Source organism: Eucyclogobius newberryi, unplaced genomic scaffold (genome assembly GCF_026437365.1).
Source record: "Eucyclogobius newberryi isolate DKJ021-1_F unplaced genomic scaffold, fEucNew1.0.hap1 SCAF_17, whole genome shotgun sequence".
Taxonomy (NCBI): Eukaryota; Metazoa; Chordata; class Actinopteri; order Gobiiformes; family Gobiidae; genus Eucyclogobius; species Eucyclogobius newberryi.
Window position 1 is genome coordinate 26,264,625 of NW_027315801.1, and position 25,640 is coordinate 26,290,264.

The 25,640-nt window shown below is 40.0% G+C and overlaps 1 protein-coding gene across 6 annotated transcripts in view; it reads right to left on the reverse strand.

Moving 5' to 3' along the window:
• The window catches only part of tmcc1a (transmembrane and coiled-coil domain family 1a), a 42,283-nt gene that overhangs the window by 3,241 nt on the left and 13,402 nt on the right, over positions 1-25,640 (reverse strand). For 3 of the 6 annotated variants that reach the window (XM_072449665.1, XM_072449664.1, XM_072449663.1), the window contains 2 exons: positions 2,172-2,429; positions 912-1,597 (listed from right to left, as the gene is read on the reverse strand). In XM_072449665.1, coding sequence (XP_072305766.1) covers positions 912-1,597; positions 2,172-2,429 — 944 coding nt within the window. Of the gene's footprint in view, positions 1-911; positions 1,598-2,171; positions 2,430-3,675; positions 3,801-9,591; positions 9,785-25,176; positions 25,429-25,640 lie in introns of those variants that run through there. The other 3 variants (XM_072449667.1, XM_072449666.1, XM_072449668.1) reach the window with 3 other exon arrangements.

Consider the following 25,640-nt stretch of genomic DNA (forward strand, 5'->3'; position numbering starts at 1 on the left):
TTAAAAGAGCCCTTTCCGCATGTTCATTTCTGATAATTGTGTCGTAATGGTATTCGTTTGCACCTGAAAGCCACACCCTTTACGAGTAATGCAAATATATGCTTGTGTGTGATGAAATAAATCAATTATTTGACATTTCCAGTGAAAGTTGGTCCCAAATGAGAAACCTGAAACCTGAGACCTGAAATTAAACTTTTGGTTTAATCTGAAAACTATCAATAAAAAAATAACGATAATAATAATAAGTATTTAAATAGTTTTCCTGCTGGCATGATTTGCTCATGGTGACTTGTCCCAGCTGGCAGGATGTGGTCACTATGCCCCTATTTATTCTTAGAACAAACAGTGCTTGCTTAGATTATGGACATTTTAGGGAGAAAAATGCTCTGGCCTCTTTCATTATCAACTGCGATGTTGTTTGCCCATAATACGAGACATCTTCATATCTTAACTGAACCAACTGGGCATTTGTGACAGCTGCCCACACAAAGTTACAACAATAAACACGGTCTTGGTATCATAAAAGGAGGATTGCAATGGACTGAAATAAGTGAGATGTGGGTGTTTAAGTGTAGAGCAGGACAGCTTCATAAAAATCCCAGAAAACATGCTATCATCTCTAATAATGTAAAGTATTTGTAAAATTAGGTTAAAGGGTTATTTATGAATCAGCAGGTAATGCGTGTAATGCGAGTCGGATTTATGTCATCTTTCTACAAGAGACAGCGTGGCCTATCAAAAGTGTTTTTCTGAGAATTAAATTGCCTGCTAGTCAAACCTGCTCATCAGTACTTTCAAGACAGTGAAAGACAGTGAGCAAACATCTCTCTATAACTAATTAAAATATGGCAAACTTATATAAGCACTTAACTTGTGCCAAGACAGTGGTTCTATCTGTGTTTGTCTCTTACCTGAATCGCTCCTCTTGCAGCACTTGCATGATAACCGTGTAGTCCCTTTGATAGTGCGCCTTTAGACTATCCAGGCTTTCCTCCAGTCGAGCCTGGCTCTCCCTCAGCTCCTGCACCTCCTGAAGCAGCATGTCCAAACCCAAACTTTGACACCTCTCTAGCGTGTTGCCTTTGGAGCTGGGGGGACCGCACGGCGCCCCTGTCGTGCTGTTAGCCCCCGCCGACCCCGACGTCGCGCTCGAGCAGTCGTCTTCGCTGCCGTATTTGGGACTCAATTGGAAGTGGTGCCCTAAGGATCGTCCGCCTACTACGCCCACCGCCGCCTCCTCCACCGTCGGGTCGTCCAGAGAGTCCTTCAGCGACGGGATGTTGTCCGCGCTTCCGAATTTGTGGCGGATGAGGGACGCGATCTCCCTGGGTTTGGATACGACGGCGCCGGCGGCGGAGTGGGTGGCGTGGGAGAAACTGGACAGCCCTTCCTTCACGCTGTCCACCACGCCTTCGCTGAAGCCGGTAACTTTAGCCCCGACGTCCTTCAGCCCCTGGTGCATGTCTCGCAGGACGTCCTTGGGCTGCCGCGGGATGCCGTTGTGCTCCACCTCGCACAGTTTCCGGTGGTAGTGCTCGAGTTTGCGCTGCAGCTGCTGGATGGTCTGCGCCGACTTCTGGTTCTTCTTTTCAAATACCTTATGGGAGTAAGTAAAGAGAAAAGCTATTATACGTTCAGATATTTAGATATTTGAAAGAAGAAATACATCTGTAACTAAGAGAAGCAGATATAACAAAGTGCTTACTGATTTAAGCACTACTCAAGTACCACATCAGTGTTTCCCATCAATAGAGGAGACTATGGCGGCTCAAATGTCAAATCTTTCCCCCCACAGTCTAAAAACAAGCTAAACGAAAGATATTGGTTTATCGATAGATACTTCATGCTTGTGATATTGCCATAAATACATAGATGTAACTATATTTACACTTTAATCAGTGTTTTTGTGGTCAGTTGAAGCAATGGTGACATCTTTAGGGGAAACACTGCACACCACATACATAAAGGTATATATAGTATTAATATTAGGTCAATTACCACCAACCACATAAAAAAATAATACTTAAGTTCCAATTACAATAATATGAACTCTCAAACATTGGTTATTTATGCGATTAACCCTGCAACATGTTCACATCAATGTTAAGACCGCCATAAATGATCATATCGTGACAGAAAATGCTACAAAATACAGGCGCAGCTCCTTGTACCTGCTTGATGCGTGAGCTCTGCTGCTTGTCTGCATTGTTGGCCAGATTGAGATACTCTGCCACATTGTCGTCCCGGGCCGTTTGTTCGATTTTGATCTGCTCCGTGAGTTTGAGGATCTTCTGCTGCAGTTGGGCAATGGCCTGCTTGGTGCGCTGAGGGTCCGGGGTGCCGTCATCTGCCCCGGGATAGGAACCATCTGCCCCACAGGACACGGCCAGCTGAGTCTGAGAGAGGGCACTCACCTCCAGGCGGTCGATCTGAACGGGCGAGACAGAGCACGGAACAAGGATGTTAGTTATAGCAGAAATGTAAGCGTTCAATGTAAAATAAATCATGACATTTTGATATTGGTTCGTTATTGGACTTAATAATTCGAAACCACGTTGAAATTGAAAAGGCTGACAGTTAAATGTATGAATTAAGGTGCATAAAATCTGAAAAGACTGGACTAAATCTTGACTAAACCTGGTCTAAAGCATGACCCCTGGATCTATGACTATGGAGTAAATTAAGAGGGAAAAAAGGGGAAATAAAGAAAAAGGAAGCGACACGTGAGAGGCACAAGAAGACAAGAAGAGAGACAAGAAGAATTTTGCTGACTATCATCCAAAATCAGACGCCAGCGTTTGCGTCACCCAAAAAGTGGTAAAAACAGACAATGGGTAACTGTCGGTCACTTTTAAAAGAGGAAATAATCTTATGACGAGGTTGTGTGAAGAAAATGAATCCTAACCAAAGAAACAAAATTGAAAACAGTCCTGTGTCAGATGTATTGTAACCAAAACAATCTGTGGTTGTTTCTGGGCAAAGTTTTAGGTTCATCTTAATTCTAACGTTTCACTGTCATAGTTTTGTCTTTTTTCTTTTTGTTCTGTGCACTTCAAACTGAGCTGCTCCAAAGAGTAAATTACCTCACGCTGACTCTGGGATCAATACAAAATATCTTATCTTACTAAAATAAATGGTTTATTCTTAATTTGTTTGAGAATAAGATATAAATATGAAGTAATAACGCTAACCAAACCATTGAGTAACTGAGCAGAAAGTATTCATTGACCTAAGCAGAAACTAGATGGTTATTACTGCATAATGAATCAGTCGTGACTAATTTTGACAAATAACAAAGCTTAAAGCATAAAGCAGAGGAAATGTGTCATCATCCACACTAATGCCAATCAAACAACTCCAGCGGATCACGTATTGTCTGTCAATGTTTGCTTTGTTTTATGTCAATAGATAAATGTATATATATGTTATTTTTTTAAATTGTTCTAAACCTCCACCGGAAGCACCATAAACGGTCCAAACCAAACGCACCTGGTTCACCTGCTGCAAGCGCAACTCACGCAACTAATCCGCAACAGACAAACAACAACAACGGCTTTCACGCACAAATCCCTCAGATGTACGATCCTTTTGCGCTTTTACTCAGCGATGTAACGCAGTGGACAATGTTTAAAAAAAAAACATTTAATAAGAAGAAGCGCTCAAACTCTCGCATACCTTGTTATTAGTTAAACGCAGCAGTTGTTCCCAGTGCATTGTCTCCAAAGAAACCCAAAGTTGTATTTAAACATGTGTCAATCCTTCTCACAAAGTTGAGAGATGCTGCTTCATTGATCTTTCTCTTGACTGGTGAGCGGCGGGTGTCGGTTTGTTGTGAAAGTTGACGCGTCGTTGGAACTGAGCGCGAGCGGCAGACAGAAGCCCCGCCCCCCCGCTCCGACAAGCCCCGCCCACTCGAGCAGAGGGTGACATCATCCTTTTGCACGACGCTCATGACGGCGCCGCTCTCGCTTACTGTACGTGACGGGCTGAAATGCACTGACTATGAGTGGGACATGCAAGTGATGCATTTAACTGACCCATTTAGAGACTTGTTAGTGCAGCTGTTGAGGGTTTTTTTGTTGAGTTGAACTCAGGATTTCATACATCCGAGTAAAACCGAGTAAAACAGCATGTTTTTTTGTCAGGGTAAGAATATTGTTCCAGTAAGTTAAGCATAACTTATAAGGCAATATCTTTGTCTATTCCAGTGTTTTTCAACCAATTTTGAGTGTTGGTTGAGAAGATTCCGTGGCACACCAACTAAAATATGACACCATTCACAAAAAGGTAGTAGGGCCTGTAAATTGTGGCAAATAAAGGGCAAATATTGTCCATGCCACTGTGTCTGATTCTTTACATGTTGTGTTTGTTTTGCATCAGTTTTTCTTTGTGTACGTTTTGCTTTATTTTTTGGATCAAACGTTTGCCCAGGACACTCCAAAATGATATCCATGTGTGAATATCAAAGTGAGGGTCTATTCTAAAATAAATACAAATGAAAATGAATACACAAAATAATAGTGGTAATTTCACACAATTCAAAACACATCGTGGTAGAAGAAAGCTTAGTGAGTGTCCAAAAGCACAGACAGGAGCTCAATCCTGTGAAGCATTCAGAAAGTTGTTTTATCTGAGGTTTTAAATTATGTTTGATGATGAGGTTATTGTAAAGTGTGCCAATTTGAGGGCAGAAGGAAAGTACTGGGCATATCTGAGTTTTTCTTCATGTAGCAGCCAACAGAGAGGTGTAAAGGCCCTGATAAACCAGTCTAACATATCTTTAGTGCCTCAAACAATGGACAAAAGGAGGAGAAACAGCTAATCCTCAGTAAATACAAAATACTTCAGGTGTAAGGAGCTGTAAAAGTACTACTAGTTTTAGTCATGGTAATGGCAAAAGTGATAGTAACTGCTTTCTTAGTGCTGGTGCTAAAGCAGTGATCCTCAAGCTGTTATGTCGCCTTGATCATACTTTTTTATAGTATTTTACTTAGACAAGTTGAGGCCAGATGAGACTGTAGTTGTTATTATGGAAATGATTACCGGTAAACAGGAGAACTTTTACTTGAGAACAGCATTGTTTAAAAATAGACTGGACTCATTAGGCATCCACAACAAATGTATGAGTGCACATCATTGTAATCATTCACAAATCCTCTTTGGCCGGTCAGGCATCTCAAATGATGAAAGAACAAGAATAGCCTGTTGAGCTGGCACAGTTAGGGACTTGGGGTTTCACGCACCGCCTGGTCCTTTCTCAGTCATAAATGAAAGCTGGTTTACGTGTTAAATGTAGGGGGGTATGTAAATGTGATGTATATTTACTAAAAGAGGAAGTTATGGGGGTATTAGTAGCTAAAAACTACAACTGAAACTCTGGAATTAGATTCCAGGGGTTTCCACTGTCTCAAAGATTACTTAATTATCTGTGACAGGCCTTTAACTGGAGATACGGTGATAGGGCAGAGTACATGTTAGGTGAACGGGTGAATCTGATACACTACAGATATGACCTGTTCTGATAGTGACCCACATCACACCCTTTTATAGGACGAGGACTCAGCAGAAAGTGCAGCGTTTATGTAAAGCACTGGAGTTTAGTTAGCTGGAGACTTTCATGTTTGTCTGTGAATTACCCAACAATCACAGTCAAATAAGGAGGATTTAAACAGCTAAAGGTTGTGTGCAGTGCAACAGTAAGGACATAATTTACTGCAGTGCAGTACAATAAAAAGTAAACATACAGTTTTAACAGTTAAGTGGTAATTATAGTAAAAAGTATTCAGATGGACAGGCATCTTGGTCCTTTAGGACAGAATGCCACAGGGCAGGGAATGTTTCTATTGGAGATAAATTCCAGTCTCTAATCACTGCCTCATAAAGTCATTACACTGTATAATTATATAACTAGAAGAACAAACAGTAAATTTCACAGTTTGACTGTTACTTATTGCTGCACAATTGATCAAATTGTAATAGTGATTACAATTACTCCAATCAATTACAACAATTTTGTAGTCAGAAAAAATTTAGTCATGTTCAGAATCATATTTGGGCACTGGTAACTGGAGTTTTCCCACCTCTGTGAATTCAAACAAACATGATAAACCTGACGTGTTACTAATCACCAAGAAGATGCGAGTGCTTCACCATCTCATTATGTAAATGTCTGTAAATATTGTTTATAATTAAATCCAACAATATTTGCTTATGTAACATGTTTGAGGCATTCACTTATATTTATTTAGCCTACGGATTAGCATTAGCCAAATTTGCATTGTAAATTCAGCTGGAACGCGCTGAGGTTGAAACAATTTATCCGGAAATAACCGTCCTCCCTCTGGAACGCAGCATACTTCTAACACTGTTGACAGCACGCAATTGTTTCAAATAATCATGATTTTATTTATGATATGTATTTTGAGATTAGGTTTTTCAGACAGATTCAGGAGGTGGTTATAGAAGTAGTAGTGGCAGTTGCAGTACCGTAATAATAGTAGTAACAGTATCGCAGTATACAGAACTAGTTTTAACGACAAACAACCTTCAAACTGTGCCTTGTTGTACGATATGATTAGCAGCAGTAGCGTTTACACTAATATTAGTAGTAGTACAGAAGTAGTAGTAGTATTAGAGGTAGTAGCAGTAGTAGCAGTGGTACTGTCTACAGTCCACACCAACACGGCCCCCGGATCCAGCTTGTGTAACTGGTCCAGAACAATCCGTTTATCCGTGACTGGGCTCAAGCAGGACTTACCTCGAACCTAAGACCGAGGCATGGGAACAGAGCAGCTCATCGACCAGCTTTACCTAAACTCTCACAGCCATACGTCCCACACAATCGGGCATTTAGAAGGCATTAGCGACGTAATGTAGTTAGATATGCATCACACATAATTAGATACAGCTAACAGGGACGCCTTGTGTGCCCCGCGGTCAACTCCCTCACTCTCACTCTCAGTCAAAACATACGTCCCGAATACTAGCTCCCTCAACGTGACGATATAGAACACAAAATTGAGTCATAAAGTCACGAGAGATGTTGTTCAGGTCCATTTTTTTTATAACAGAACACGGCTTTAGAGCAGCAAAAAAACACGACTACTACAAATTTGAGCAGCTTTTTACTACTTGGACATAAATGATGAAGCAAATATGCAAACACTTCTTCAACAGACGCTATGTTATAAGTCCACGGTGCAGCTCAACCAGTGTCACTCTAGTTTAAGTTCGCACAGAGATGCTCCGGTGTTGTTTCTTGTCAGTGATATCCACTGTCACACCAGGTCAGGCCGATCTGAACCGTTCCCTTCTGCTTATTGGTTAAAGATGCATGCGTTTTGCAGCCACGGTTAAGACTATGAAACTAACCGTGATAATGTTGTTTGTTGTGCCTTTGCTTGGTCAATTACATAACAGACTTAAGGGTACAATAGCTCAAAATCCTGGCTCAGAATTTCACCTTTGATCGTTTGACCTTTCACCTGAGACATTGCTACAAGTACAAAGTTTTGGCCAGGGTGGTGCAGTGGATAAGGCGGTTGCACATGTGTGGCCCTGTCGTTGCATCGTGGGTCATGACCATTTGCCGAATGTCTGTACACTCTCTCTCCCCATTTCACGCTACAGCTAAAGCCTTCAGGCCAAAACAAATCTTAAAAGAAACAGAATTGATACCAGTCATGGTCACTGTAGGCCTGAAAGCACATGCACGTCCCTTCAATGTAGCTGAGTGTCACTGGCGTCCTCTCTATGCGTCTCCTTTCTGCCATATTGAGTTTCCCCTGAGGACCAGGTTCCAAATGCCAGGATGCAAATGTGACACGATCGATACAAAGTAACTTCAGGTTTCTTTCTGAGAAGGCTTTTGCATTGTCCGTGTCTCTCCTCCTGTTACAGTCTTCTCTGAACAAAGGAAAAGATCACGGACAGGTTTTGCGGCAGTTCAATCTCGCTAATGCTTTTTGAGTGACAATAAATGAGTGGAGAAGATCAGCGAAATGTTTTGTTTATTTATTAAGTGTAGGTTAATTTTATTATTTACTTACTGTACATGATGCGATTACGTAAATGGGCTGGAGCGATAACATGTATGACAAAGCTATACAAATTGTAAGATAGTAGAGTGGCAGGCTCCTCGGGTAATTGAGTTATGATGTAAATCAACATAAACCAGACCAAAGCAAGCAAAATATGACTACAAATGTAGATAACACACATAGAAAAATGGCGTACAGTGTGTAGCTCGATTATATTCAGTACAACACAAATCTTACAATCAAATTGGAAATTTGTGGAAAACAAGAGTGTAAAAAACTATGGATATTCTTAGTCTAACTGTCGGGAGATATTTGCATGCAGCAAGTGAATGTTGCAGGTCATTACAGTCTCATTACTGCACTGATAACATGTTTACACCTGTTACCAAAGACACTCACAGTGGAGTGGGACTGGGGAAGACAAACAAGACAAAACACGAGACTTTGACCGCTGATTGAACTTGATATTGAACAATGTCTCAAAGAACAGCATAAACTCAGAACATTATGGCAGCCGACATACACATTACACTTTATACTGTAGCCAACATATCTATGTAAGAAATTACCCAACAACAACTACTTTTCAGAATACACTTTCAAGCCCTAACCCTATGGTATGCTGTTCCTGATTTCATGTCATTCATCCGTCACCGTGTACCTGAAGGACAGGTTTGAGGATGATAAAGTCCAAGAGCCATGTGATCTTGTACGGTAAGTGTGAATGTTGTTCTTTCCTTCTTCTTATTTGTCATCAAGGACATTATTAAGGAGCTATACTTTTAGTTCTAAATAAATAAATAGTAGCATTGATTACCTTATATAAGAAACAGCATTTAAATACAAATCATAACAAATGAGAAGAACCTAAAACAAATAAGAAGCATATAAAAGTACATTTTACTACTCAGAAGGACTGTTATTCTGGAGCATATTGTTACCAAGAAAATACTAGCCATATTTCAGAGTAATCTTCATTATTCATACTTGTTTAGGATGAGTCCTTATTAGTCCCAATGTAGAATGAGAGATGTGTTCTGTTTCCAGGAGTTTTAGTTAAAAGCTATTTCCATTCAAATACTTACTATGCTGTAAACTAGGGATGTCAAGATAAACCTGTTAATCAATAATCACGATTATTCAGGTCACAATATAATCGAAAGAACTAAAAAACAATCATTGTGACCATTTTAGAAGCAAGATTGTGGAATTTTTATTCAATCTGGACCCCAAAAAGTACATCCAAATGTATTGTGCGTTTTATGTGGCAGTTTATATCACAATAACTTTACTTTTGCATTCAGAACGTTTGATTTCATAAGGCTGGTCATGTATTAATGGAAGAGTGAGGTGTTGGACTTGGCTTTCATTTTGTCAGGTTCCAATAATCATGAATAATAATGATCGGAACAGTAAAAATTGACATTGTGACATCCCTATTGTAGACTAAAGTACAGTCAAACTTCTCATAGTCTAGTAATTCAAGTTGGTAATTGGTAATTTTGACCAATGAGCCAATTAGACTCATTGTAAAGGTATTTTGAAGACTCACAGTAGAAGAAGGAGACGCATCAGGGGTCACAAGATTTAGGATGACCTCCATGACGGGGAGACGTCTTCAGTTCAGCCGCCTTGTCAGTTCATTGGGTGAAAAGGCGAAAAGCACAGAGGGAACCATCTCTAACTCTCAAGCCACGTCTCCCAAACCACTTAACGTCAAGCAAAAAACTCAACTTGGAAACTCAGGAATATCACAAAATCCTCAAATGAACCATCGCTATTGAGGCCCGAACTGTCAAGTCTGGTGGTGTACGTCCTCCAACTTCATCTGAATGCCGACACATGGTTTACACAACAAGCGCCAATAAAGTATCGTCTGTGGAGCTAGAGAGGATGGAGGTTTTGGGGGTTCCAGTGAGTTCGTGACGGGTCCTCGGTCGGAAGGAGGCGCGATTTAAAAGACTTTGGTGTGAAGTTAAAAGTGTCCATTGAGCATGAAATCCGCAGGGGAAGAGGAGGCAGAGACCCGGAGGACGGATGTGAGCCGACAAGGGGGAAAAAGCAAACCACCAGAAGCCTTCAGAGAGGCAGGAGGAGGGAGCAGACTGAAGGGAGGGGGATTCCTTCTCTTCTACTTTCAACAGTATTTCACACAGATTTGGCACGCCGTACAATTTATTTAATGGAATAAATTAGGCTTGAACAGAGACTAAACCAAGTCTGGCTTAAACAGTAATCAGGGTGAAGAAGACAAACCTATGTAAACCTAGAACTAGACCAAGACTAGATATTATCCTGACTTGGAATGAAAATAGTCCAAGTCAGCTGATCACACAGAATGAGGCCAAATGAAAGAAATGTAAAACCACTAAGTTCCTCTCATTATTACACGCAACTAGACATTATGCACTGGTGAATCATCTGCACAAACAGCCAGAGCAAACGTTTCTTTGTGAGTGACACCTTTCGGTATTAAGACACCGGCTGCCGAGGATAAACAGATTATACAGTCATATGAGGCCTACAAAGCTGCGATTGCATATAAGAACACACATGACTTCCCTGTTAGCGACGAAAGCTAAACTCTTTATGTATTTACTAGTTATCCCTTTGCAATTTCACACCAACATTGATTGAGATATTCATGCATTCAGTCAGTACAATTGTGACTGGCTCCTTATGAAGGCATAGTTTGTTTTTGTCTGCGATATAGTTATAATCTATGGTACCCGTGGACTGTATTTTGAACATTTTAAACCATCGTATAGATCTAACAACCTAATAAAATTAAATGGAAAATTTAAGAAAAAAGTAAGTACAGAGCTGTGGTTGTGAAGAATGTATTAAACTAGCGAACAACTTTGGGGTGAATATTATTATAATTAATGCAACGAAATATATATATTCTCAACCTCCACATCTGAAACAACCTCACATTTCTGGATGTTAACATTTTCATGATAATAAAGATATGGGTTAGAGAAATCAATTATTTTAAACAAAAGTAAATGCCGCTATATCCTACATACACCAGGGTTAAAATGTCAAGTTTTAACAAGTTGTCACATTTTGTTAAAACACTCCAAAACGATGCAGAACTCTGAAACCCTACACAAGTTGCAAATGTAATCTTGTATTGTGTAGTGTAGGGGAAGTCTGGGGGTCAAAGGTCTTCTGTTGAAGAGCAGGAGGAGGAGGAGAATGGAGAGTGAATACAGGCTTTAATGAGCACAGAGGGGGTTAGGGGCCACAGCAAGAGAGGATTTAGGGAAAAGGCTGATTACATAAGAAAACCACACTGCTGAAAGATTCAATCACAAGTTTGGGTTTACTGTATCAAAAAGAATATCTACTTTCACAGAACATTTGAACAGATGTATTAAAAGTAATTTTGAAGGACTTTTATTTAAAGGTATAGCCTCTTATCCGTATGTAACAAGAGTTATAGGAAAAGTACCAGCAGTGGACGTAGTAAACAATTGTGTAACAGTGTAGTGAGCACTTCACTAAATATGGATTAAGGGACTCTCCAAATTATAAATAAAGTCATGTGACTTGCTGTTATTACGGGAGGACGTCTAACAGGTTATTTAGTGAAGGCATGGCATTCCTCCTTCACTGCGTCAGCCAGTGCCTGGAGGGACTCTCCGGGTGGCTTCGAGCAGCTTCTGTCCCTCCACTCTCGGTGACTCAGGACGTTTCGGGCAGTGCACATTTGGAGGGTTAACTTACACATACCACAGACAACAGAGCGGCTCCACAAAGACTAACACACTATGGGGGGTGGTTCTGCCTGTCCACTCAGGACACTGATGTACTCAGACAAAAGACTGGAGAATTACAGGCTCTCAAGACGCTTTTAATCAGTCACATTTAATGTTTAAAATATCTAGGACTGGGTTGTCTTCAAACAGGCTAAATATGTGTAGTACGTATGCAGTTAGTAGAAGCAAGAAACAGTGGCAGAATTAGTGTCTAGACCTGTTAATTGCAAATAGTAGCACGGCAGTAGCATTAGTACAAGTAGTATTAGTTAATATAATTATTTGCAGTTGTAGCTGTTGAAGCCATATCAGTGGTGGCAGTTGTAGTACTTTAACACTTAACAAAGCATTTGTTTGGCTTTCAGCTCAGCCTGGCTGACCTTTATTTTCAAGAACTGTTGAGACTATTAGCACCTCCCTACTTTAATGAGCACATGGCATCGTACCCCTCCTTCATTCCACACATTTACTGAAGACACAAATAAAACAAACACCACAGATGATGCATGCAATGTCTGTCATAGGTTTCTACTTCTTGTTTATTGGCAACATTTTGAGGCCTTTTACCGTTCAAATGATACAATATGTACAGCAATGTTCTTTCTTAATTGCTATGATAACAGTGCTAATTATAATCACTCTGAAGCCCATGGATAACTCCAGAATGATCAACGCAGAAATACTCAGACAGCGGGAACAGACTGTACGAGCAAAATGATGTCTTGCCCTGACATTCACTTAATTAACACAGAGCAGTGTAATAAGCTGAGCAAAGCTAGCCTTGTGGACCTCAGCATTTACTTAAAATGTCTGCAATATTAAGAATACACATTTTACATCAACCACTGACTAACATTTGAGGACTGATTATGTCGGAGGGGACAGAGTGTAGAGTAAAACATGGGTCAGTTAAACTACCAGGAATAGCACAGAATAGACATGCACATTCTGGACTTTAATCATTAACGCATAATTATCAATACATACCCATTGGCTTGGATATTTTAAGAATCGTTGATTATGAATGTCAACATTGTTTGGTTAATCGATAATCGTGATTATAAAGGACTAAAAAAGAAAAATGTATTTGGATGTTTATGAGTACGTCACTTTTTTAGAAAGTTTGATTTCATAAAACTAGTGAGGAATAGTAAATCATTAAACTTGTGAAAGAAAGCAAAATATGCCTTTCCATGTAACTAAATTGTGATATTGTGACATCCCTTGTTCCTTAATTTAGGTTCAACTTGACCTTAACTTTGTGGGCACTCAGATGTTGCAGCAATTGTTATTCATTTTGTTTAATTGTGTCTACAGTGATGCTTAACTTAATCAAATAACCAACTTAAGGATGTGTGGTAAGATATTGTAAGGTATAAAAAATATGTATTCATAATATTGTGACATAACTGGTCTAATTTATTTTAATACATCATAAATTCAATGTAATCATTTTGTAACTCCAGAAATATGTAAAAGGAAAAAGCTTACTACTAACTACCGGTCATTTGTGGAGTACAACATACGTCTCAAAAGCGTGATGGCCTGAAGTGTAATTTACGTGCTAGTTGTGATGGTCTGTACGAGAAGTTACGAGAAGTTACGAGCAGTGGGAGCAGTCTTTACTCTTTTACAAATAATAACCCTTAAATAAAAAAGGCCGTAAGCAACAGAGACTATGAAGCATTCGATGAAAACAGCTGGTAACTTCATAAACTGTACTGCGACCCATTTGTGAGGTCAAAAGAGCGTGAAACTACAGTGGTCCACTCCGGAGTTGGCATCCAAAAGAGCCAACCAGGAAGGAAAACAAACAATCATGAAGCCAAAAACAAGTTTGTACTCTCCCTTCGGTTCCTGTCTGGGTTACAAGCAGATAATGATGAATTACTTCAGAAAAGGAAGTACGGTACACAGGGGTATTTTAAACCAAAAGGCAAAACTATTTAAAATGCTCTGTATAGTGTTGAATTCACATAATGTGTAAATTAATTATTGTGGCTGGAGAGTGTGATGTAAGAAATGAATCTAGTAAAACCCAAATCATCATATCCGTTATCTGGACAGACTAAAGCAGCAGCTGTCCAAAATAAATTGAAATGTTAGGGTTCCCAAAAATAATAGAAAATAAATCCGTCTTCAATAATGCATGTGTCTACAGGTTTACCACTAGGGGGTGATAGAGGACAACGCATAACTTCATAGTATTTCATTTCCACATATTCTTCAACCAATTTGAACAGTGAGCAGCAGTAAAGTGGGGAATTTGAGAAGAAAAACATACAACACAAGGGTTGCAGTAGTGAACGTGTTTTTACGTGACATTAATGTCAAATGATTCCATGTTTAATGTTAGTCATATTTTGGGCTAAGAAACCAAAGTGAGAAGAGCACTATTCCGTAATCTCTCCACTACATTCCTGAATCCCTCAATAAGTGACAGGAGAAAGGACCAATCCATCTAACTTCCTGATGGATGGTTTAACTCAATATAATATCACTAATTACTCGTGTAGAGATAATGTAATGGCAGTTCCCAAGAGGTTCAAATCAGATTTAACTGCACTATGTCTAGTGCATAAGTGGGTCAGTGGAGCAGAGCCGACCGTGTGCTGCGATCTATGGCTTCATACATAATTCATCCAAATCGCACAAATGATATATACAGAGACAGGGAGTGGCACGAGGAGACAGACAGTGTGCTCTATCCACCATTAGCTCATTGCAATTTCCCTTTGAAAACAGTGCACAGCTTAGACATACAGTCTGTTATTTTAGGAAGAGTACACAGCGCTGAGTTTGAACAAAGCAGGTGAGAGCAGGCATATCCAGGTTTATTAAACTGCTTAGCTTACTCAGTATAAAAGATGTGACCCAGAAACAGTTTGGATCCAGCAAGTGCTGGAGTTCAGAAACATTTTACTTATGCGTACCGCAGACAACATGCCGTCTAAGTGACAACTTTAATGAAGTGTGAGGTGCAAAGTCGAGGATCAGACTTTGGTGCCCGCCGTGTAACTAAGAAAAGATCAGAGAAAAAAACATGAATAAGCACATCTATATCAGTCGAGACGGGTCAAGGACCACATCCGGTCTGATGTACTAGGTTTAATAAAACTGTATGTGAAATTCTGACATAAAGGATGAGTACAAACAATCCTCCTCAAACTAACTGATTTTAAGCACAGATCTCTGTCTGCCTCTTTTCTGAAAGCCAAAACGCATGTCATATTTTATATGTCACCAACCAAAGACAGAATGTCACAAACCAAAGACAGAATGTCACAAACCAAGGACAGAATGTCAAATTTTTTGTATGTACCCATCATTTATAAGACACCAGGACTAAATAAAAAGGGTAAAACTGTGGCTAAACTTCATCACCAGAGAAGCTCTAATCAGAACCTCTTTTGTCTGGACAAAACTAGGAGTCAGCCAGAAATAAAATACAGACACTTCTATGGACCAAGTAAGTGCCAGAAATAAAGCTTATGATGATGACAAAATTTGGAGATTTTAATCAGTGATGACGCTGGGTCTAAACCAAGACTTGAGGAGTACATGAGAGCTCCTGCACAGCACCAAATGTACCTCACAGTTTGAGAACCACTGGAGGACACATACTGTATTTGGGTTAAGGTCAGTCGGAATGTCCTCATTGACCAGTGCATGAAGCAATCCAGCGACGGCTGAGAAAACAGGCTTGACATGCACGTGCTCCGTGATGTTCTGCATTCACAGACACACGCACTCTTTGGCTAAGAAAGGAAGAAGAACCAGCTGCAGCCCAAAAATAAATACACAATAGATGAGGCCTAATGAGTCACTGCTGATCTAGAGCATGGCCGCGCACCCCTCAAACCCGGAAAATAGTTCTTTAATTATAGTGTTAACGTGATTCTAAGGCCACAACAGCAAAGTCAATATTGTTGAAGGCTGCATTAGTAGCTGCATTTAATCATTAACAATCATGACTTCCATTTCCTTATGCCGCCTAGGCTAATTCACAACTGATGATTGATTGATTGATTGATTGGTTGATTGGTTGATTGAGTTTACATTTTTGAGGACAAAAAAAAACACATCGGCTTAGGCACATTGTTTTCTACTGAAAAAGGACAGGAAGCAGTGAGCACTTTTATCTGGTTTAGGAAAAGATGACTTATTTTCTGTGAAATGTCTATGACAAATGAAGCCTGCGTAAATTCAGCCTGGAAGACCTAACTCCACCCATCTACATCAAGGCCACCTGCTCCCCAGCTCAACCAACGCACCCAGTCCGGCCTGTCCGTCTGTGAGAGTTCAGATCTCTCCTTCACCACGGAACTCCTCCAGGTTTCTACTTTTTCCCATGGAGGTTTTTGTAGTTTTTCCTGGCCGAGAAGGAGAGTCCCAAGGACAGGGGATTCCCAGGACAACGCCCCTCGCACCTGCTCCCCATCTTCAATCAACGCACCAAGTTACTCCTCCCCGTGGCACGTCGCACCTCTGCTCCCAATCAGCGCACAGTCGGTCCAATATTAACCCTCACTCAGTTGGCTCGGCCGCTTCAGACCGTACTGCGACCCACCACCTCCCCTCCTCCTCCTCTGCATCCCTCTCATCCCTCTCACCATATCTACCACCACCAGTCTCCAGGCCCTGGGGGGAGACATCTAATACAAATGGATCATGGAGTGCCCATGATCGCAATGTCTTCCGCCGGGGTCTGAGCGCCAAATAACCCATGTAATAAAGCTTGCTAAACAGTCCTTTCTTTGTCGTCTATGCGTCTCTCCAGGGTGAAATCGTTTTTGAGGAGAATGTGGGAAAGTTTGTAAGACTGACAGAAAAGAGTTATCTTAATTATCATCCTATTTAAGGGTTTGAAAGTCACATTTAGTTAATAGTCCATCTCTGAGTTCAAACTGTTTAGCCATCATTAAACTGGGATCAGTGTGAGCTGTTCAATAAACACCATACTAATGCCATTGGGCAATGAACTTGTCCAGCCCAGGTTAAGTGTCTAATAAAAGCACTGGACAGACAAAAGACATCAGAGCTATCGGATAATGAAAAGCTATAAAACAGACAGAGAGGAAAAAGTTACTTGTCTCATTAGCTCAGCTTCCTCTGCTCTTTTCATCCGCCCAGACAGCCATAATATTCAATGTGATGATCTTTCACAACATCACATACGGCTAGGTGGTTTCACACTAAATATTTAAGTGAGTTGATTGCATAAGCGACTTGTGCTGCAAGAACAAATAACCAGGGCGTTGGCCTATATAAGCTCACAGAAATATTTAGTCTATTAATTAAACTGTCCAAGGTTTCACTTCAGAGGGAAACAACCAGGTCATAAAAACAGATGCGACTCAAAAGTGCAAGTCTGCAGACAATCTCTTAGGCTTATGGCTTAGATTTGAAGCCGACGCCCCCTTTCACAGCTCACTGCAGCACAACTACATACTGTCGAAATGTATCATGACAGAAATAAGACACAACATTCTTTTAGCTGTGAGATCTTAACAACATAAGTTGACTTATGACTTGTGACAAAGCTGGAAACATGTCTTTACATTATTTTCATTTTTACTTATTACGGATTTGTTTGATCTCCATCTCTATAATTTCAACACCAACAACTTAAAATGTGTTAGAAATCGGGGTTTGTTGGTATTGGTAAGAATTTGATGATTTTGGCATGTTTTGTTGTATTAAAAATGTGTGCAACATTTTCAATGAATTCAGGGTTGGCACCAAAAATGTCAAAATAGGACTAGGAGATAGGACATAAAGGAAATGATGAAATGAAGCAACAAAATTAAAGTGATTTTAGCATGTTTTGTGATATTGAAAGTGTTCAGAAAATAAATGGTCACATTTATATAGCACTTTAAGGAACTCAAAGCGCTTTACATCAAGGAACCACTCACCCTTTCACACACACATTCACACACCAGTGTGCACGGACACTGGGGGCGAGGCGGGTTGAGTGGCCCAAGGACACAATGGCAGTATTGACCAGAGGTGGCACGCCCACCTATGGGTCAGTGGATCTGACCGCTCTATCAGGATGTTAATGTCAAGAGCGGGATTCGATATGGCAACTATATCTCTCATCTTTTATATCTAGACAAAAAAGTAACAAAAACATATTTTTGAGCCGAAAAGGGGGCAACACACATCCGTCTGTTCCACGCCTTTTATTCGAAAGACGTCCAGAGTCATTACAACACAAGGCAGTAAATGTAGTCTAAATTTAGCAGCAGATTATTTCGCCAGACAGGCTGATGAGGTGAGGCCAGGAGCATTTAACCAGCGCTTTGAACATCATTCTGTTACCATGACGATCAGCTGCTGCTTCTGAGGTCCGGACACACAAGGGACAGATTGTGCAAAAAGACACACAAAAAATGGAGAGGCGCAATTACAAAACATGTATGATCGATAGAGAAAACACAAAATAAAGACACGCAGACTTCAGCCTCTAATCCACACAGAATATGCATTGTCCCTGCTGAAGAACTGAACCCACAACCTTCGTGCTCACAGGCAGGATCAAACATTTCTCAAAGGATAAAGAGCACCGCTCATGGATAGATCGAGATCGAAATAAGGCTTTAGGCCATTCATGTGGATTCTCACTGGCTTCTCAGCCCATGTGTAGATCATACGGGACTGGAATATTTATTTAGCTGGTCAACAAGACCAAGTGAGCAAGGGCAAGAGTCAAATTTGAATTTTAGTTAAATAAGTTAACAGATCATTTTGAAACTTCAGGCTTCTCACTGGCTTTTCTCTGGCTTCTCTCCATTTTTACACTGGTTTCTCATTTGCTTCTAACTGGCTTCTTAGTCCAGGAGCTCCCCTTGTGTTGACATGCGTCATTACAGGACTGGAATAACTCAAGTCAGTGAGTGGCCTGCACAAAGTACCTACTGCTTCAGTGAGCAATAGTGATACAAAATTATCCATACTTGTTTAAGTATAATTGTATTGCTATGGCTGGATGGTTCGAGTCTACAGGTAAGATTTCACAGTATAAAGGCTGTTGTTTTTAAAAATAAATTTAAAGAACTGTTATTCCATAAATGACTACATGATGGAACACAGTTCAACTGTGGGGTTGAGCATGATTTTATTTTGTCTTATTGAAAACAATAAAAATGTGTATGAAAACAGTTTAAAAAGCTTCATCAAGTTGTTCTTTTCCTCAGAAGTAGGCACTGCCTGCCCATTGCAATCATTCACATTTTGAATATTTAGTCATTGTTTACATCCATAAGCTGCACAAACACAGAAATGCATCTTTCAATCCAAATTGTGTTATTTTAGAATTTAAGAAACATGTTTATTTTGTAACCCTACTTACTCTATTTTTATATATTTACTCAGTTTTATTAAATAAAAGTATATTTAGCTAATTTGCTGTGCTCGATCTAACTTAAAATGTAGCCTACATGATATAATTGCTTTTATTTATGTATCAAACTGCACCAAAACCTGAAAAGACTAGAATATTCCAGTCCTGTAATGACATATGTAAAGGCGAGCTCTCTGAGAAGTCTGGTGAGAATCCACTTGAATGGCCAAAAGCCTTCCATTTTGACCTCTCTCTATTATACTCTTGCATAAAAAAACAAATAAGGCCTTCAGAAAAACACCCACAGGTTACAAATACCGGTACTTGTAGCCTATTTTGATCTCCCACTTTGAAGCCAGATATAATGCACAAGACCGGAATGGGGGGCTCACGGCACGGCAGGCTTAAAAAAAACACACACACAAAACTCTGCCACTCTGCCAGACTCCAGTTTTCGATCTCGCCTTCTCTCTATTTTCAATTCCTTTGAATGGCTGCTCCGCTGGGATCAATGAAGGCAAAAACACAGACCTTTTTGTTGATTTGAGGTGACACCAATTTGAAAGAAACTGCATTCATTTAGTAATTACTTCCCAAGTCTAAAATGCACCGTCTGTCAAACATACAGTAATTAAGGGGGAAGTGAAGCACAGATCTTAAATAGAAAAACAAAATGCCCAGGAAAAGCCCACATTACAGTGACACTTTTAGGGGCCAAAATCCCCATCGCAATAGGTTAGTACTTATTAAAAAGGTAAAGGTAGCAGTAGATTGACTATGTTAAAATGTCTTGTCAGATTATCCACAACCATCCAGAATTCCAATGTATTGATTATTATTGAAAAGTCATTGCATATTTTTACAAAAAGCACCTTGTGGCATTGGGCTTGATTATTACCTCTTAAAAGTGCAGCTTCTGACTATGCAGACTACTACATTTCAGATGTATTAGGAGGGGTGGCTAGTGTTCTTGGTCCTCTGTCTTCTTGTAGCCTCCCATTTGTGAGAAATCTTTGTGTGCTGATGGATTTATCTCTTAAGCTGGACAAACAAGTCAGTTCAGAAGTCAAAAGCAGCTTTTTTCTTGTAGTTAGTGCAGAATGCAGTGGCCCGGCTGCTCACAGGTACAAGGCGTCACCAGCACATGACTCCAGTCCTGGCATTGCTGCACTGGCCTCCAGTTATCCACAGAATCCAATTTAAAGTGCTGCACATGGTTTTTAAGTCGTTAAATGGTCTGGCTCCTTGTTATTTGCAGGAATTATTGTCCCACCATGTTCCTGCCTGTACCATGTGGTCCTCTTCTCAGCTCCTCCTGGATCTGCCCTGGTCAAAGCCAAAACCAGAGGGGGCCGAGCTTTCTCTGGAACAGCCTGTCTCTGCATGTGAGAGCTGCTGAGACTCTAGAGCAATTTAAATCCTTTGTTAAAAAAAACTCCCTTTTCTCTCTGGCCTTTTAAACAAGAACTGAGCAGCGTCATTATTTTTTATTAGCTTCATGTGTATTTAAATTGTTTGTATATATGTATTATTGCACTTTGTTGAACAGCACTTTTGGCTTTTAAAGTTGATAAATAAATATAAATAAACCTTAAAATTGACGTTAAAAGATAATCTGCTGGTCTGAAAAGGTGACTTGTTCATTGTATTCTGATATCAAGAACATCCCAATGCATTTTCTTATTCTCCATAATCAAAACATCATTTTAGTAAACCTTTAACAATGGTTTTAAGCTATGTCCGTGCATCAGGACAGGTATCCATACAGTATCGTACTAGGCAACACCTAAATAAGAATGCACTTTCCGTTAGCTTAAAAGAGGTCACCAAACATTCAAACATGCACCAACTATCAGCTGTAAAAAAACACCTCCAACAAGTCAAAACAAACCACAAAACCACACCACAGCCAAAACCATTAGTACCGGTAAGTCACTTCCTCCTGTAACTCTGTAAGAGCAGCTCACACACTGAACTACACACCAAGTACAGAGGGTGAGAGAGGCACAAAGGCACACACGGTCCGCCACAGACGACGGCTGGCAAACACACACCCAGATGACATCACCCCGGCGTTAGTCTGAGAGCGCATGCTTCAGTGAGCCCAGGACAGTAAGTAAGTAAGGCAGCACTCAAAGTCAATAGAAACCAAGTGCAGTTCGAATCTTGACTCCGACAATTTACTGTATGTCTTCTCTTTTTCCCCATTTCACCCTGTCCTTTCCTGTCTAATTGAGCCTACGGGCAACAAAATCTTAAAAAATAATAAAAAAATAATAAACCCAGAGGTGGATTAAACACGGATGCGCTCGTGTGGATGTTTTAAGAGAACTCCAGAGCCGCACGATGAACAAGCAAATGAAGATTATCGCATCTAAAAGGGTTTTGTCGACAGTTTGTGATTGCATTACACAGCTGAGGTTTGAAGTGAATAACACTGAGGAGATCAGGGCTGCCTCGTGCTTGAGTGGTAAAAGGAGCAGCACATATGCCAGGCTCTGGACTCTCGTGAGTTTGATTCCCGACGTCGACACTTTGCCGAAGGTCCTGTCTTCACCATTTCACGCTACGCTGTCCTGTGCAACAAAGCCTACGGACCGGCTAATGAGATGCTCAAAAGTACACAAAATAGTGCCTATTACAAAAGTGTGACCGAGACCCATAAAATAGTTTTCATAGATGTTTGTGATTGTTTTCTTGCAACATAATCGATTTATACAGGTTCAGCAACAATATAAATTTGATTGAATTGACGTAAATAAGGACTGTTTTAGTGTCTATGTCAGGTTGCACCATTCATTGAACATAAATGTAGCTATGATAAATAATATACTTAAAATGTTGCTAAAAATATAAAAACAATTATCCCAGAATAGCACATTTTTAGTTTATATTTTTACTTCCTGTTTGTTATTGATGACATCACACTAGAAAACGACCAAGCAACTGGGCCAAAACTACCGTAATCTAATGTCGCAATTTTTATATTTGACAAATAAAAATAAATGAGAGCACATTTTATTTTGTTGAATTTGTGTTTAGAGGGTCAAAAATGTACTTTATTTTGTGCAAATTATGGATACAATTGGATGGAATTAGTGTCCATAGCTTGATATCACTTACTGTCATTTCATAGAGATTTTTCTACTTTTCTCCACAAAATGATAAAATAATTTATATCTAAAACAGGTATAAATAGACCAAATCAATTAAAAATTTAAAAAAATCATAAAAACCTGTCATATCCAAATCATTTTATAATTTCGAAAACCTATACATCGTTAGTGCTGCAAGACTAGGACGTAATCAGAACCAAACGCACTATTTTGCAACACAGAATAGAGCATGTATACCAGCAATGATAAGTGCATTTGAGACTACTGCGAGAAAGGGCACAGACCAGAGCGACGGTAGCCTGAGGAACTGAGAAACATTAGCACGATGAGTGAAGACCTGTGGACGGGGCAGAACAGGCCTCTAGGAAACAGGTTGTATGTGCTCCTCCCATCACACTTCTTCTTATTGCTTTACTGCTCCGCTGGGATCAATGAAGCGCACGGCAAAAGGGCATTAGAGATAATAGATCGGTTGAGTGACAACAATTACATCCACAGCAGTAAATTGGGCAATTATCTCCTAGCATTGGATAGTAAAACCATATATAGTATTAAAGGAGGAATAGAGAAAACCACAAATTAATTAAATCTGCTCCCTGACTCCGGTTTTGGCCCGTAGGATTTATTAGACCAGACAGCTTTGCATGAAATGGGGATGAGAGAGAAGGGAGGGCATGCAGTGAATTGTCTGAGCCGGGATTCAAACTGCACATTGGGCCTGGCATACGTTTGTTCTGCCGGTTTAACCACAAATAAAAAAATACTACCTCTTTTATTCAAGCTTAGAACAGGAGACGTACTTTCTAATGTACTAACTAACCAGCATTTCAAGTTATTTATATCCAAATTGTGCTGAGATAATGTGCATTTTTTTGGTATTGTTTCCTGACTTGTGACACATAAACTGAGGAATGCAAATGGACAATAGAGTATGAAAGATGAGCACATGGGAAAATAACCTAAGAGCCGAGCCAAAGGGTTGAACTTCAGATGGGACAAGACACATTAGGAAAAGAGAATCACAGCTGACTCGATCCTCTCTGTTGTGTTTGGGGTCCGGCCTCAAGGCAAGGTTTTTTTCTTTCATCTAAATTGACTCCTGGTGTATATTAATGCATGCAATGTGTGTTAAATTACATATTTAGACTATTCACTCACACAGTTGTATACTTTTAGCTGTATGTTGTAACTTTTGTATGTTAAAGCCCCTTTTGTACTTTGTTATAATGTGACCTTGAGGGTAAAGACACTAAACATATATTAAAATGCATGAATTTATGTGTTGTATTTGTATGGTTGTACTAGACAAAAACAAAACATCATCTAAATGTATTTATTTAAATTTTATAACTCACAAAATTATGTTTTTATGTTTTATTGTCTTTTTCTATTCTTCTGCTGTTCTTGAATTTCCCGTTGTAATGTTATCTTATAAGTCAGTGATAAAACCTAAGAGTACTTTTTAGTCCTACGTGAATCTCAGATATTTTATAACAATTATCTCCGACATAAAAACCCCACAATCCGCCAGACCTCAGGATGTGCAATTAATCAAAATTCATCTATGATTTGGGTCTTTTTAATCGTGTCTGCAGACAACCTTCGGTCAGTAAAAACGTGTGTATCGTTCATGCTGAGGATCCATCGGTTGATCAAGCGGATGTGATCTAGTCCTTTTGTGCACTTGCAGCTTCCAAACAACATCTCAGTCAAACTAACAGTCAAACAAACAAGAAGCCACACAGGGAGAGTGTATTCAGTCTGTCAATTAATCAGCATCGAACTGTAATTAATCCCACAGGCAGAGCATCGGCTGCAGATCAGCGGGTCTTTAATGGACCAAACGCTGCGCACTTCACATCCACTGGCAATTCCTCCAATAAAACTACAACCTTTCAGACAGTAAAACAAGAGATGCACAAGGGCGGGCAAGTTTTGTTATTTAAAAAGCTCCATCCGTTATAATCACCATAAAATCCGTCTAATAAAGCATTTCCTCTTTTTGCTCCTCATTAAGATGAAACAAATAAAACGTGCTCAATAAAACTGTTCATAAAAAGTGATTACAATCGACCGAACGGCATTTGTTTTCAAAAGGCTCTTTGTGATTCACCAGAAACAGTGGCCACGGAAGTTACTCTTTAACATGTGTGAATAGAACCTGCATTGATTGGCAAGTCGCAGTTCCTTTCAATCCCTAGAAAGCAACTTTAAACACTGTATGAGGAAGAAAAAAAAACTCAACAAATGAATTTAAAACTCAAAAAGATAATCACCAAAATCAGATTTATTCAAAAGGAAGTTACGGCATTGATTGACCCAAAAGTTCATAATGTCATCACTCAATATCACTCAATGTTATCACTCAGTAGATAAAATGCTGCAGCTGAAGTCCTGACCAAGCCGAGCTCAAGATCTGAAAATGGCTCCCAGGCTGCTCCTGACAGTTGCCCCAGCGACACTGGACGATGGGTCAAATGCAGAGGACAAATTTCTGTACAGGAACAATAAAGTGCCCTTTAACCTTAACACTGACTCCATCAATTGTTTGCGCAAAAAGCTCAAACTTAAAAAAATCACAGCACATATAAAATATAATAATAAATGTAATGCAAAGGTGACTAAACACAGTATAGTACAAATGAGGTTAACTGAGTCGCCCTTTACAAGTAACTGTACGCATCAAAGTATCAAAATATAACCAAGAAAGACAATTTAACTAAAACATATTTCTAAACGTGATTTTTTTTCCTTAAAGATTAAAAGCTATGAGGGTACCCAATCCATGACTAGAAAGCAACTGTGCACAACACGCCTGCACGAATAGCACCATCATAAATAAAGATTTGCACACATTTTACACACAAATCAAACTGCAACAACTGTGTGCTGAGGTTTTTAAATCTTACCTTAGAGTACTGTCTTCGGAGACTGAACTTCTGCACCATCCTGCCTGTCTGGGAGCCACAGCTGTGCCTCCGCTCGCTTTCTGGTGCCTCTCCTGCTCAGCCGGAGCCCCTCATGAACTAAACCTACACTACACGCTCAAGGCACATGCACTCGAGGCTCCCTGCTCTTCAAACACACACTGTCCACGGCGCGTATCCATGGGCCGAGCAAACACCTGACTGGTGGAGAAACAGATTCCCAGACCTATCGCACAGAATCCTTTCAGTTATGTCAGTGCAACAAGAGATAAGACCCTAAGAGTGGAGTCACAGTGGTCCAGCCCTCTTCACACACTCACACACACACACAAACACACACACACACACACACACACACACACGGTACTACCGGTGCTACGCTCTTCCTTCAACTACTACGAAACAAGCTCGCCTCCTGCATGCTTCCTGTCAGTGCACAGTGGGGA